Source organism: Spea bombifrons, chromosome 5 (assembly GCF_027358695.1).
Source record: "Spea bombifrons isolate aSpeBom1 chromosome 5, aSpeBom1.2.pri, whole genome shotgun sequence".
NCBI lineage: Eukaryota > Metazoa > Chordata > Amphibia > Anura > Pelobatidae > Spea > Spea bombifrons.
Window position 1 is genome coordinate 109124894 of NC_071091.1, and position 16370 is coordinate 109141263.

Genomic DNA, 16370 nt, shown 5'->3' on the forward strand with positions numbered 1-16370 from the left:
ATACTCTATACCGATCAATACACTGATACTCTATACCGATCAATACACTGATACTCTATACCGATCAATACACTGATACTCTATACCGATCAATGCACTGATACTCTATACCGATCAATGCACTGATACTCTATACCGATCAATGCACTGATACTCTATACCGATCAATGCACTGATACTCTATACCGATCAATGCACTGATACTCTATACCGATCAATGCACTGATACTCTATACCGATCAATGCACTGATACTCTATACCGATCAATGCACTGATACTCTATACCGATCAATGCACTGATACTCTATACCGATCAATGCACTGATACTCTATACCGATCAATGTAATGATACTCTATACCGATCAATGCACTGATACTCTATACCGATCGATGCACTGATACTCTATACCGATCAATACACTGATACTCTATACCGATCAATGCACTGATACTCTATACCGATCAATGCACTGATACTCTATACCGATCAATGTAATGATACTCTATACCGATCAATGCACTGATACTCTATACTGATCAATGTATTGATACTCTATACCGATCAATGTACTGATACTCTATACCGATCAATGCACTGATACTCTATACCGATCAATGCACTGATACTCTATACCGATCAATGCACTGATACTCTATACCGATCGATGCACTGATACTCTATACCGATCAATGTACTGATACTCTATACCGATCAATGCACTGATACTCTATACCGATCGATGCACTGATACTCTATACCGATCAATGTACTGATACTCTATACCGATCAATGCACTGATACTCTATACCGATCAATGTACTGATACTCTATACCGATCAATGTACTGATACTCTATACCGATCAATGCACTGATACTCTATACCGATCAATGTAATGATACTCTATACCGATCAATGTACTGATACTCTATACCGATCAATGCACTGATACTCTATACCGATCAATGCACTGATACTCTATACCGATCAATACACTGATACTCTATACCGATCAATACACTGATACTCTATACCGATCAATGCACTGATACTCTATACTGATCAATGTATTGATACTCTATACTGATCGATGTATTGATACTCTATACTGATCAGGCTGATACGTCTTGTCGTACTTTCTGTGTCCTTTGCTGTCTGTCCCAAATGTGTATATTGATCAGCTCATCGATACTAATCAATCTCCCATACCGATCACAATTCCCAGCGCTCCTTACCCTCCTCTCCCTCTTCACCCTCCTCTCCCTTCACATCCACTTCTCTCTTCTTTCTCATCCTCCTCTCCCTCCATAGCACCTTCTCCCCCTGATCTCTCTTCTCTTCCACCTCATCCTCCTCAACCCCACTCATCCTCCTCAACCCCACTCATCCTCCTCTCCCCACTCATCCTCCTCTCCCCACTCATCCTCCTCAAACTCCTTATCCTCGTCTTCCTGATGTCAGATGAATAGATATTGGCCTGCAGGTGACCAAGTCGCAGACACTGCATGTATCTGATGGCCCCCGACTATGTTCCTCTGGCACCTTTATTGGTGAGGTTGCAGATAAATCACATGGTGATCCAGTCATGGTGGGAACGCCACCTAGAGACCTTTTCTTTCTTTGATTTCAGATGCCCCCTGTGGCCATACCTGGAACTGTGCCTGGCCAGGAAGTGCTACAGAGCGTTACAGGAAGTGTACTGAAGTATGCTTCCTGTTTCCACTTCCTGGTTTCAGTAGATGCTGCCAGGGGAAGGAGTAAAAGTCTATTTTCTGACAATGTTCTCAACCTAAAACAATAAAGACCCCAATATATATAAAATATATATATAATACACCCCTCCCCCGCTCCGCACTCTGCCCTTTCTGAACACTCCCTGGCCAATGCTGCCCTCCCTGCCCCGGGGGAGAGTTGTTGCCTAGGGGTGCCTGGTATATACAGAGGAGAGCTGATGTGTGTGTCTGTTGCCCAGTACGCTGGACGATGCCCTCCCTGCTTTAAAACGCGCTCTTTGTGTTGTAAATAGGAGAATATGTATACATGTTTGTGACGTGTTTGCGTGTAATCTGTACCATATATATGCTGGCGTGTTTGCGTGTTCGCTGTACGGTATATATACTGACATTTGCTCTGTTATTGTTGCTTATACCTAAAACAAGCTCCTAATAAAGAAGGTTACACACCGTTACCCCGCGTCCTCAGCCTCCTTCTGTCCGGGGGGGGGGGGTAAATGAAGATCCGCTTTATCTGGGGGAACGACAGTTACATGTATGATAAAGGAACATACACACGCACACTCACGCTAACACCATACACTAACACACACACTCACGCTAACACCATACACTAACACACACACTCACGCTAACACCATACACTAACACACACACTCACGCTAACACCATACACTAACACACACACTCACGCCAACGCCATACACTAACACACACACTCTAATACCAAATGCTGACACACACTAACACACACTAAGACCATACACTAGAATACACACACGCTGACACCAAATACTAACACACACACACACAGTGTAACACCATATGCTGACATCATAGAATGACATTTGAAGATCTGTTTATTTTGGGGTTTATATTTTACTGTTAAAAACTCTTAATGAATGAACAGCGTGAATGAATGAACAGCGTGAAAGATCTTTCATTCATTTGAGCTCCAGATACATTTTCTTTAACTCGCAATAACGAAGTAGCTCGGATTTGGTCGGTGACCGGCGGACCGGCGCCCCCCCCCCGTGCCTTGTGATTTAGGCCCAGTAAATCCACCTCCTGAGCTTGCGATTTATTAAGGGCAAGTCTCGCTGGCGTCCTTGATTTCATTCATGATTTGCTTTAGCGCTTCATTCATGATTTCGAGGACCTTCTGCTGGAGTCGCTGGAAAGGCCCGTGGGCGAGGAGCGCGGCGCTGTCCGCCGGATTATTTGGGTTGAAGCTGAATGGCTGACACGGCGGAGGAGATCTGGTGCCGTTTCTAGACTTTGGCCGGAATCTTGTGATGTTTTGCGTCGCTTTGTTGTCCTCCGGGGCAGGATGGCCTGCTGAAGATCCATCGTTGGCTTCCTCAATGCCTGTAAGACGTGGCTGTTTCTTGCTTTGTCTTTGTTCCTTATTACCTTCTCCACCAACGTTAAATGGTCTGGCGTGGAGCCACAGTTTAACCCCTTCTGGTGCCACCGCGTGTATCTCAGACTGAGAATCTCCTGCCGCCTCCTCCGTGTGGCTCTTGGTTGAACTTGTCACTGTGTCACTCTTTGCTTCCTTGCTGTTTGCGGGGCTCGGTCTATTCCCACCCCAACCTCCTGGCCTGAACGGTTGTCTACCAACGTTAAATGGTTTGGCGTGAAGCCAGAGTTTAACCCCTGCTGGTGCGACGGCGTGTATCTCCGAGAGGGAACCTCCCGGCTCTTCTTCTAGGTTGTTCTTTCGAGTTTCGGTAGCTTGGGTTGAACTTGTTACGATTTCGTTACTTCTTTCCTCCGTTTTCGTGGAACTCGGCCTATTCCCATCCCAACCTCCTTCCCTATCACCGTCTCTATTAACGCTAAACGGCCTGGCGTGCAGCCACAGTTTAACCCCTTCTGGTGCGACGGCGTGTACCACTGATTGGTTCCCTGCTGTCTCTGCTTTGGATGGATTGGCCGTATCATGAAGGAACCTCAGCTGGTTCAGCTCACCAAGCGGTAGATTCCCTGGATCCGATTCTTCATCCACCTTTGGAGACGTTACGGAGCTCGGCGTGGTTGCCGCGTCTCGGCCTTTTCTCTTCCCAGCGCCTTTTTTCTGAGACTTCTTTCCTCCGCGGAGGTCCTTCTCATCACTTTCTTCCTCTGCATTGAATGGGGCGTAATGAAGCCACGGTTTACGCCCTGAACGGTTAACCTTTGGGCGGGCGCCGTCCCTTTTCTTTCCCTTTCGCCGGCGGGGTCTATGTCCCCTCGTCACGGGGGGAAGAATAATCAGCTGGTGCAAATGGCTTAATGGCGGAAGCACCGTGTGGACCGTAGATGGTTTCCCGGCCGGGGGGTGCGTGGGATTCACTACATTCTCTTCGGTTGTAGAACCCAATATCTTCTCGATGAACGCTTCGTCGGGCGGTGCCGTCGTGCCCGATGTATGCCGGTCGCCGGTTTGGGGTGAGTGCGGGTCCACTGAAGCTGGAAAGGACGTTTCTGCCGCACCTGGGAGCGTAAAGCAGATATGTGTTACTTTAGTATAATAAATCTGCGCCGCTCCATGACCTTTAAACATTAAAGAACCAGAAAACTTTAACTGTCTCCGTGACGGGACGCCTAACTGACCGTTAACCCTTTGTTGTTAATCGATATTTTCTTTTTCGTGTTACACAAAGTAGCCGCCGGTGCCTCGGAAATAAAGTGAACGGAAACTCTTCATCTCCTGCCTGCCTCCTGAGACTTAACTACAAAAAATACAAAACCTAAAAAGATGGGGGGGGTGACCCTTTAGCCTCGTTCTGCACAAATATCTATAAAAATATTATCTTTAAACTTCAGGATGATGTCATGATTCAGAAATATCTCAAAAGCCACCGTATGCGTTACTGTGACACACGTTATATGTGCTATAGCATTACATGTGATAGACGATGACCGTGTAATATTTTATATCTTTAGAAGATTCCGGCAGGTTTGCGGATGAAGTGCATTCCGTGGGACGGGAAATAAATAAAAATAAATAAATAAAATAAACGCGTTTAATGAATATTAACAGAAATCAATTAACTCTGACCCGCTGGAACGACTCAAACCTTAATCAGTCGTCGGTCTCGTCTTAGATTCTATCCCATGCATGTTTAATACCCTCACTGTATTACCCTCTACCACCTCTGCTGGGAGGCTGCTCCATGCTCACAGTAAAGTGGTTGGCACTGAAGCAGTTAGAGGCAGTATAAATATATTGGCTGGCGGGGATCTTTATATCGCCCTTCACCATAATAAATACCCTGAAATGGCATTTAAAGAAAACAAAAATCCCTTCTGAGATTTATTTGAGGACGGATCTGCACTGGACGCCGGAGCGTTAATCAGGGGACTGTCATGTCTGCCCCCCTTGTATTTGTGGCCCCTTCATTCTACACCTTGTACGGGCTGTCCGGACACTAAACTTTTTATTTACCCCTTCCCATGGGAATTGTTTATGAAATTTACCCAAATACCCCAACTGGGTACAAAGCGTCACAGAGCGAGCCCCTGCGCCTACTCACCGTCTGCAGCCAAAATAAGAAAGAGGGTGTAGAGGGCACCCAGGGGCCCCGGCCGCGCTCCCATCCCAGCGGAGGATTGCCGTCAGTTCTGTCCCTTTCTCCCCGGCCGGCCCTCTTTATAACCGCAGGGGGAGTCTCTGTCTGGGCATCGGCCCCAAACCTCCTCCCAGGTAAATAACAGGAGACGCTTCCTCTCAGGAGAACAAAGCAGTGACAGAGATCACTATAATTACCCTTTGGGGCAACAATTTAATAAAAGAAAAAGTTGTGGCCCCAATGCTCAGAGCGGGTGAAAAAACCTCACAACTGGGGGACCCTGTCCTCAGCCCTGTGCTCTGCATTACTCACTCTGTCACCATCCACTTACACACACGCACCATCTCCTTCCTCTAACTCACAGCACTAACTCTAGGCTCACCGCTGATACACACGCTAACACCATACACTAACACATACACGCTAACACCATACACTAACACATACACACGCTAACACCATACACTAACACATACACGCTAACACCATACACTAACACATACACACTAACACCATACACTAACACATACACACTAACACCATACACTAACACATACACGCTAACACCATACACTAACACATACATGCTAACACCATACACTAACACATACACACGCTAACACCATACACTAACACATACACGCTAACACCATACACTAACACATACACACGCTAACACCATACACTAACACATACACACTAACACCATACACTAACACATACAAGCTAATACCATACACTAACACATACACACTAACACCATACACTAACACATACACACTAACACCATACACTAACACATACACGCTAACACCATACACTAACACATACACGCTAACACCATACACTAACACATACACGCTAACACCAGTTCGGCGACTCTGCACATTGTCCCATTTACTCTAACAAGCTGCCCTCTTGGGGTCCGAAGCTGTCGGGAATGATGTTGGGGAGAGGGTATTTGGGGTATATAAAGGAACCGGGGCCGCCAGTGGCAGGATGCGTGTCCTGTGCGTGCGCGACGCTCGGCTCTCGGCAGATTGTTTGATGTCAGATGCATTATTCTGGGGTCACAATCACCTGGCCTCACGAGATCACATTCATCGATAACATTATGTGCGAGAGGCGGCTGCAGACAGCCCGGCGTTCATTGTTTTACTGGGACATTACTACTGGGACATTATACCAAAACATGCCCCTGAGGGGGTATATCTCAGTTAACCCTCTGATTGCCATACGGTGAATGCACTTAGAGCTGGCCCTGGTTATTGCCCCAGCACCTGCCCCCTGGAGTCAGACTCTTTCAAATCAGTGGTGAGGCCATCAGACGTTTTTCTTTAGATTAGCAAAAGGTGCATTAGACCTGGAAACGTGATAATAATCATATAATGTTATATAATAATCATATAATGATATATAATAATCATATAATGTGATATAATAATAATATAATGATATCTAATAATCATATAATGTTATATAATAATCATATAATGATATATAATAATCATATAATGTGATATAATAATAATATAATGATATATAATAATCATATAATGTTATATAATAATCGTATAATGATATATAATAATCATATAATGATATATAATAATCATATAATGTTATATAATAATCATATAATGATATATAATAATCATATAATGATATCTAATAATCATATAATGATATATAATAATCATATAATGTGATATAATAATAATATAATGATATATAATAATCATATAATGTTATATAATAATCGTATAATGATATATAATAATCATATAATGATATATAATAATCATATAATGTTATATAATAATCATATAATGATATATAATAATCATATAATGTTATATAATAATCATATAATGATATATAATAATCATATAATTATATATAATAATCATATAATGTTATATAATCGTATAATGATATATAATAATCATATAATGATATATAATAATCATATAATGTTATATAATAATCATATAATGATATATAATAATCATATCATGGTATATAATAATCATATAATGATATATAATAATCATATAATGTTATATAATAATCATATAATGATACATAATAATCGTATAATGATATATAATAATCATATAATGATATAAAATAATCGTATAATGTTATATAATAATCATATAATGATATATAATAATCATATAATGTTACAATTCTGAGTGGATTAGGCAGAGTTCTCACACAAATATATCTCCCTAGAAAATTATATAGGTTTATTAAACAAATTAAAGGTAAATATCCGCTTAAAATCCAGCAAATTACATTTTTAAGCATTTCTGCGTATATTACAAAATTCCCCCATTGGACCAATCCAGTCACACGGCACATATCTCACCCCCCACACCAGGGCCGGCCCAAGACTTAATGCCGCCAGGGGTCATTTTAAACTTCGCCGACGCCATTATCTACCCTAACCCCCCCCCCGGGACTTACCTTTAAACAGTGCTGCGGCGAGTCTCCCTGCTCTGCCACGGTGCCGGCTTGTAATGCTGAGCGCCGTAAATTGACGTCACTTCCGGCGCTCTGCATTACAAGCCGGCACCGGGACCGAACAGGGAGACTCGCCGCAGAGGAGAGAGAGAGAGGGGCGCCGAGCGGGTAAGCGAAAACCACTCGGCGCCCCTCTCTCTCCTCCGCTTAAAAAAAAGCGCTTGGGGCGGCAAAGTGCCGCCCCTTAAAAAGTGCCGCCATTGTAGGGCCGGCCCTGCCCCACACACTATTATTGAAAAATCCCATTTGCTGATATTTGGGGCGCTATATCTTTAAATGCACCATATTGTAAGATATTATATGGGGGGGGGGTGAGATATGTGCCGTGTAACTGGATTGGTCCAGAATTGTAACACTCAGAATTGTATCATTATATGATTATTATATATCATTATATGATTATTATATAACATTATATGATTATTATATATCATTATATGATCATTATATAACATTATATGATTATTATATACCATGATATGATTATTATATATCATTATATGATTATTATATAACATTATATGATTATTATATACCATGATATGATTATTATATATCATTATACGATTATATATCATTATATGATTATTATCACGTTTGCAGGTCTAACGCACCTTTTGCTAATCTAAAGAAAAAGCATCTGATGAGTCTAACGACAATAACAACAAAAACGCATTGTTTCCTTTATTTTAAAATCTTTATTATTCATTAAAGGGTAAAAGACGGCATTTTAAAAATTTCTCCAGACTGACACTTATTACGCAGCCGGCGGAGAGCGTTCCGTCCTGCGCTGTACATCAGTACTGAGTATTACCCGGATCCGCCGGACTCTCTTCGCTTTCTCTGGAATCAGGAATATTTGCGCATGAAGCTGCCGTGGAATTCTACAATTTTCTTCAAAATATTCGTCAGCTTCTCGACAGGAGGGAGCAGAGTGACCCTGAAACACCGACGGGGGTTATTAGAGACACGGCTGGGGGGTCCAGGAACACTAACGCTCCAAACGCTTTCCATTGGTTGCTATGGTGATTTTTAAAAATTTTCATTCTAATTTCCGATTTATGTATTTTTGGGGGTTCCGTGAAGTTTTGTACAGGCGACGCTCTCCTACCTGATGTGGTGGGTCCCCTCTGCTTGTCCGAAACTGCTCCCCGCAGCCAGAACGATGCCCGTGTCCTCCAGAAGCTGGTGGCAGAAGAACGTATCGGGCTCCATGCCTCGGGCCTAATGCAGAACCTTACCGTCAATCATTTACAACCTTTAAAGAGGCGGCCATATTGCAGGGATCGGTGGGTTGCCCCCCGGTCTGTATTTGCCCCGTAGTCACCACCCGGTGATGTTCCCCCGATCCCAGGACCGTAGGGTTGCGTCTCGCCCAACGCGTACCAGTCCCAGTATAACAGGAACCCTTCCCAGTTACCTCCGCCAGTTTCATGGCCTTGTCCGGGATCTCGATCCTGGGGAAGGAGTAGATGGCTCCCTGGGCTGGGTTACAGCGGATCCCCGGGGCCCGGTTCAGGATCTCCTCGGTCAGACGCGCTTTCTCCGCCAGGTTGCTGAGCACCGTTTGCCTCTCCTGGAGACCAGCGAGGGTTAATACAGAAACACCCTTTATTGACACAAAAAGGCCCCAAATGCCCGTCCGCTTTATACCCTGCGGTCAGACCCTAAACCTGGGGGGTCACGTCTCATCCCGTCCCCCCCCATCCTCACCTGTATAAAGGTGCCATAGGATGGGTCTCCTGGCTGTGGCGGGTCCACCAGCACCTCGAGGGCCAGAGAGCCAAGAACATTGGGCAGGTTGAAGGACTTTAGGACGTAAAGCTTCTCAAACACAGATGGGTCAATATTCACAAACTCTACGTACCCGCCACGCAGGCCGCACCTGTCGGGGAGAAATAATGGTTCCATTGGCCATAACGGCGCCTATGGGTCAAACATGGCGGCCTGAGTCATGGTAAGGAAATCCCAAACCATCTTACGATGAATGGAGGGGGTTATCCACTTACTCTCCGAAGACCCCCTTGGAGATGGAGTTGACCGACACGAGCTGTATCTGCTCCGAGTACGGGGGGCCCATCTCACACAGAACCTTCTTAAAGGAATGGAAAGCCGCGCCTGCGCCGAAAACATCCTCCTGATACACCTGAGAACCGACGGAAACGGGGAAATTGGGATAAAACGAGAAAAAGAGGAGACTGAAACCTGCGCAGCTCTCAGCGTCCATCCACGGGCTTCAGCTTCCAACAAAAGGGGAGAAATCACCGAAAGGGACAGTCTTGGCCCAAATTTTCTTTCAAGACCCCAAAAACTATTTGCCAGGACAATGCACTTCGATCAACAAAATGTGGGGCATTAACAAGGGGTACTAATGAGGGTGTTAATGAGGGGTACTAATGAGGGTGTTAATGAGGGGTATTTCCACGCTAAGACCATACACTGTGGATTACAGGGACGGTTATTGATTGGTTATTGATTGGTTATTGATTACCCGTAGACAGGATCAGAGCTTCACTCACCTCATCGGCAAATAACAGCAGGTTCACCTCAGCAGCCAATCGGATCACCTCTTCAATGCCTTCCCTGCTCTCCACTCGCCCTGCGGCCAGAGAAAGCAAGCCAATTATTGGTCTCTCCATCCGTCTATCTATCTCCATCTATTTATCTATCTATCTATCTATCTATCCCTCTATCTATCTATCTATCTATCTATCCCTCTATCTATCTATCTATCCCTCTATCTATCTATCTATCTATCTATCTATCTATCCCTCTATCTATCTATCCCTCTATCTATCTATCTATCTATCTATCTATCTATCTATCTATCTATCTATCTATCTATCTATCCCTCTATCTATCTATCTGTCTATCTATCTGTCTATCTATCTATCTATCTATCTATCTATCTATCCCTCTATCTATCTATCCCTCTATCTATCTATCTATCTATCCCTCTATCTATCTATCTGTCTATCTATCTGTCTATCTATCTATCCATCTATCTATCTGTCTATCTATCTGTCTATCTATCTATCTATCTATCTATCTATCTATCTATCTATCTATCTATCTATCTATCTATCTATCTATCTATCTATCCCTCTATCTATCTATCTATCTATCTATCTATCTATCTATCATTATCTATCTATCTATCTATCTATCTATCTATCTATCTATCTATCTATCTATCTATCTATCTATCCGTCTATCTATCTATCTATCACGGTATTTAAAGGTATTTAGTAAATCAGGGCCTGTTCTGCCCACCCCAATACATAAAGTATTGATTAGGTGGCTGTAGATTGTCAGCTCTTGGGGCCAGTAGTAGCCCCCGTACCCCGCCGTGCTGGTACCGGTTGGGTCTCCGGGGTTGATGACGCAGAGGACCTTCGGCTGGCAGCGCCTCCTGGCTGCGGACAGAGACCGCCGGATGTTGTCCGCGTTCAGAGACCACCCGCGCTCCTCGTCCAGCTCATACTCCACCACGACTGCCCCACACATGGCGATGACGTCCGGGTACAGCGGGCACCGGGGCGCTGACACCATGATGCCCGTCTTCAGAGGCTCCTCTTCATTTACCACCAAGGCCAGCACGCTCTGCAAGCGGAGCAAGGCATGGAGGCGTGAGGCTGACATATACCGCAGCGCTGTACAGAGTGGACATTCATGTGAGCTTGCAGTCCGGTGACGATAACCCCCCCGGCGTGGGCCGCGTGCGGTGACCTTACAGCTAATTGCCCCCCCACACACATACAGCTCAAGGGCCACCGCAACGCACCCCGGGACCAGTAATAACACCCCAGAACAAATGCCCCCCGACGTAAAACTAACCACAATGGCCTCCGTGGCCCCGCCGGACACAATCACATTCCTGGGGTCACAGGGGGCCCCGTCGCGCCTCTCTATGAAGCGGGCAATCTTGCGCGGCAGGGTCTGCGATGTGTACCCGGGGTTGTAGCTGCCTGGGGAAAAAAATATCATTAGTGCCCCCGGGGTAAAGATTAACGCAGGAGGGGGGGCAGCTGGGAATATTCAGGGCCGCAGGGGCCCCGGGGCCCTTTGTACGGATAACTGACCCACGGAGCCGCCGTCCAGCGTCCTCATGATGGCCTTGGCTTTATTCTTGGCGTCCTCTGGGAAAACATCGCTGTCCAAGAGAGCCGGGTAGGAACACAGCGCGGCCACCTAAACGGGGCGAGCGAGATATCGTGGTCTGGCTCCATGCTGTTTTTTCTTTATATTTCGGGTTTTTGGTTCATTACGTTGAATAATGCCAGGAATATACCTGTCTCAGGAAGGTGCAGGGCCGCTGCCCCGTGGCATGAGGGTCCCCCAGGTGACAGGCTGCGAGCTCCTCAAACGGTTTCACGGCCCCCTGGGAAAAAGAGACTTCATGGAAACCTTTTTTATTATTATTATTACATGAGCTTTTTAAGACACATTTCCACTTTCTTTACACGTTTATTGAATGTCAAATATATTTTCCCAGCATGCACCTGGATTCCTCATCCTGATTGGCTGCTCGTCTTGTGACTTTTCTGCAATGCGTTAATTATCTGTTACCGGGTAGTGGAAGGGGTTAACAAAGTGCCCTAAATGTCACTTTAATACATAAAAAATATTAACGCGATAATTAAAAATTAATGCTGCCACCTTTCACCGAGCGGTTACCTGGACGACCTGAGAGGTTGGGCCTGGGGGTGTGGCTGGGGCGGTGTCAGGGTGTGGCTGTGGGCGTGGTTTTACTGCAGACAGCTAAGATGTTTGGTTTATTAGAATGGAGATGAGAAAGAGAGGAGGGCGAAGAAAGAAAAGAGAGAAAGGAGATAAGAAAAGGGGAGGAAAGACAAAAGGTGAACGAATGAAGAGAAAGGAGAGAACATAAACTCTAAATATAAAGAGAGCTGCCCTCTGTACAATGTTTCTGACACCCGGCAGCCGCTCGTACCTCCTGCAGCTCCCGCTGCACCTCTGCGGCCCTGACGGACAGAGAGCCCAGGAGAGGAACCCGAATGTCTGTAACGGCCGCACTCAGGGACTCCAGGGTCAGCAGCTTCCTTGGGGAGGTCATTGTGGCTTCACCTGGGGCAGAAACCATCAGAATATCGGAGGGCTGCAAAGACTCAGCCGGCATAGAAACAGAGAAACCCAGAACCCGCCGGCAGATCGGCCCCATCCGGCCCCCGTCTGTAACGACTCAAACCTTAATCAGTCGTTGGTCTCGTCTTAGATTCAGGAGCCATATGTCTATCCCGCGCATGTTTAATCCCCTCCCTGTATTACCCTGTACCACTTCTGCTGGGAGGCTGTTCCACTTATCTACCACCCTCTCAGTAAAGTAAAACTTCCTTCCATCCCATCTCAGTGTTGGATTCCGGTCTCTTGTCCAAACGATTCTCTTCCTATGAAATATTCATATTTGTGAATGCATCTGAATGGTTAATAAATCCCTTATCTACCAATCACCTCTCGCCGCAGGTTGCCGTGCGTTTCCTTGCAGGTCCTTGGCTCGTGAAGCAGACTGCCGAGGAGACGTCTCCCACCCAGGCTGGCTGCCGGATGACGGGGCAAAGGGTAAAATATAAAGAGGAGACGGCTGTTTAATGCATAACGGCCGGTTATACAGTAATGCAGCGGGAGGCTCCCGTTAACCCTGTCAGCACCACAGAGCGAATCACCCTCTATAACAGCGCTGCGGAATATGACGGCGCCATAAAAATAATAATAATAATAATTATTCATCCGCCGTCGCTGTCAGTCATGTGATATTTTGGGTGATTTTCCCGGCTCAAACACCGCACTGAGCTGATGCTTTATAGCGATGCTAATGAAGTCCGTTCCTCCATAGACTTCCATTAGTCAGAGAGTCCGGCTGGGTGATTGAGACTGAGCCATTCTATTGTTCCCCTACAGGCAGTATGATAAGGAGTCGGGGTATTTAGTAGATCGGGGATCAGATAACAGAGCAAGAAATCATACAAACGGCTGAAAATTTTATATTATGGGGCAAAAACTGCAACTGGGGTAAAAAATGAAATTTTTTAGAAAAGTAATTTTTGATCTGATTCTGGGAATAAATGAATGATGGGGGTCCGCTGTAACGCGTGACTGCAGTGAAGCCCCCCACGTGCCCATCAATAGCCCCACTAGATGGCAGTGGTGGTCCGGGGTCTGTCTCTGGGGCGTGCGTCCCGGGGGGGGGCAGCTCATGGTGGGGGGAGTCCTGGGATTAATCATTTAACCTTTTAAGCTGTTTCCTCCCCGTCCTTTATACGGAGAAACAGGGGGCTCATTGTGGAGTCCGAAGAACCAATTCATTCTCCCCCGAGGCTGAGAGCGGGAGGGGAAGTCACGACACGGAGGGCGACTGGGGGGGGCTCCTCATCGGAGGGCGACTCATCCAACCCCCCCCGTTATAAAACTCATTTCAGAGATATAACATGCAGAATATGTATTCAGTAAGCAGCCAATCAGGGAGCAGCGGGCAGGTGCATGCTGGGATACCTGAAATTACAAAACTTTAAACCCGTGCGAGAAAACGGCAACAAAACCGTTCCCTGCTGTTTCTATACACATTACGGGGCTTTTAGGGCTGTAGAACCCTGCGATCCCCTCATACCCAGCAAACATTCTGACCTCCTAGAAAAGAGGGGCATCGGGGAGGAGAGAGGGGCATCAGGGGAGGAGAGAGGGGCATCGGGGGAGGAGAGAGGGGCATCAGGGAGGAGAGAGGGGCATCAGGGAGGAGAGAGAGGCATCAGGAGAGGAGAGAGGGGGCATCAGGGAGGAGAGAGGGGCATCGGGGGAGATCAGAAGCTCGTTACAGCCGGTGATTGGCTGACGGTTCTTTTGGCGGGAATTACATTTGTTTCAGCTGATGATATGTGTGATATTATATGTGCTGGCATACAAAGGGTTAAAGGGTTCTATAGGGGGGTATATCGGGGGGGGGATTCTTAGTGGAATGTTCGGAATGTTTCCATTTTACTATTTTCTGTTAATTCTCATGCAGAATTTTTAACCCTCGGTGTGCAGAATCCACGATGGCTGAGAGGGATCCGGTCAGGGAGGAAGGTTTTTAACCCTCGCTAACCCGGGTGATTATTTTACCACCGACCGAGCGATGAGTTTGGCGAATTCCTTTTCCGGATCTGGAAATTGTTGTCCGGCGGGGGCCGGCCAGGAATCCAGGGAATGCCAAGACGCCCAAATAATCGCATTAACCTCCCGATTACCAAGAAGAAGCTCTTTATTCAGAGGTTTATCAACGCCCAGCGGCACCACAAACACCCGGAACTTATAATACGTTAGTGGCCCCTGGGGGCCAGCAGCCCAAAGATTTCCTCTCATATTCTAGTAATATACGGGATGGATTTACCGTTTTAAGTACTTTAATATGTAACGCACGGAGAGGGCATAACGCAGCATGCATGTTTAATCCCCTCACTGTATTACCCTCTACCACTTCTGCTGGGAGGCTGTTCCACTTATCCACCACACTCCTGTAGACCCCAGGTCCGAGTATTATGTATGTGTGTCTGTCACCAGCGCAGGACTCGGTGACTCATGCAGAAGTCCCCAGAGCCGAGATGTTTGTCTGAGGAGTCAGAGACGTTCTGGGTCTTCCCTTCTGACTCAGATCCGGTTCCTCCAAATACCGGACTTAAAATAAATGAAGACGGCGACTCGATTTACCCCACGAGCAACGAAGACGCAGCAGGGGAGGCGTCCGGGAATCACCCGCCAGATATTAACGACACAGATAGCAGCACGCCCGAGTCTAAAAATACACATCACGCACATTCACACACACGCACATTCACGCACACACGAACATTCACACACACGCACATTCACACACACGCACATTCACACACACGCACATTCACACACACGCACATTCACACACACGCACATTCACACGCACACATTCACACACACCATCTCCCTCGCACCACCAGCCCTAGGATAACACACACTCACACTACCACCATACAGTAACACACACACGTAATCATTCACTCTAATACATATAGTCCACACTCTCTCTCCCTCTCCCACTATCCCTACAGCTCTCACAGCTGCCCCTCATACCCCGCACTCTAATACCTAATACCGCGGGACACGTAGGCCAGTCTCTGGGCCAGGAGATCAGTACCTGGGCCAGTAAGATTTATCTGGAGCCGGCCGCGTCGTTGCCCAGGGACTTGGTTCATTTCTGGCGGGAGGTGTGCGGGGTGCGGTGTTGGTGGTCTGGCGGGAGGTGTCCAGGGTGCGGTGTTGGGGGTCTGGCGGGAGGTGTCCAGGGTGCGGTGTTGGGGGTCTGGCGGGAGGTGTCCAGGGTGCAGTGTTGGGGGTCTGGCGGGAGGTGTCCGGGGTGCGGTGTTGGGGGTCTGGCAGGAGGTGTCCGGGGGGCAGTGTCGGGGGTCTGGCGGGAGGTGTCCGGGTGCGATGTTGGGGGTCTGGCGGGAGGTGTCCGGGGGGCGGTGTTGGGGGTCTGGCGGGGAGGTGTCCGGGGGCGGTGTTGGGGGTCTGGCGGGGAG

General features: G+C 46.7%; 1 protein-coding gene across 2 annotated transcripts; it reads right to left on the reverse strand.

The window, feature by feature from the left end:
- Positions 1 to 8496: 8496 nt before the first annotated feature.
- LOC128497454 (alanine aminotransferase 2-like) lies at positions 8497 to 13357 on the reverse strand. 2 transcript variants are annotated; one of them, XM_053467545.1, is made up of 12 exons: positions 13301 to 13357; positions 12776 to 12909; positions 12113 to 12202; positions 11904 to 12012; positions 11659 to 11789; positions 11181 to 11424; positions 10341 to 10420; positions 9831 to 9967; positions 9535 to 9706; positions 9242 to 9397; positions 8933 to 9045; positions 8497 to 8761 (listed from the first exon to the last, which is right to left on the reverse strand). In XM_053467545.1, exons 2-12 carry the CDS (start codon positions 12896 to 12898, stop codon positions 8671 to 8673), a joined length of 1446 nt encoding a protein of 481 aa, XP_053323520.1. In that variant the 5' UTR covers positions 12899 to 12909; positions 13301 to 13357; the 3' UTR covers positions 8497 to 8670. The 2 variants fall into 2 exon arrangements, with proteins under 2 accessions (XP_053323520.1, XP_053323519.1); XM_053467544.1 differs by having other exon boundaries at positions 13294 to 13357.
- Between the last annotated feature and the right edge of the window lie 3013 nt (positions 13358 to 16370).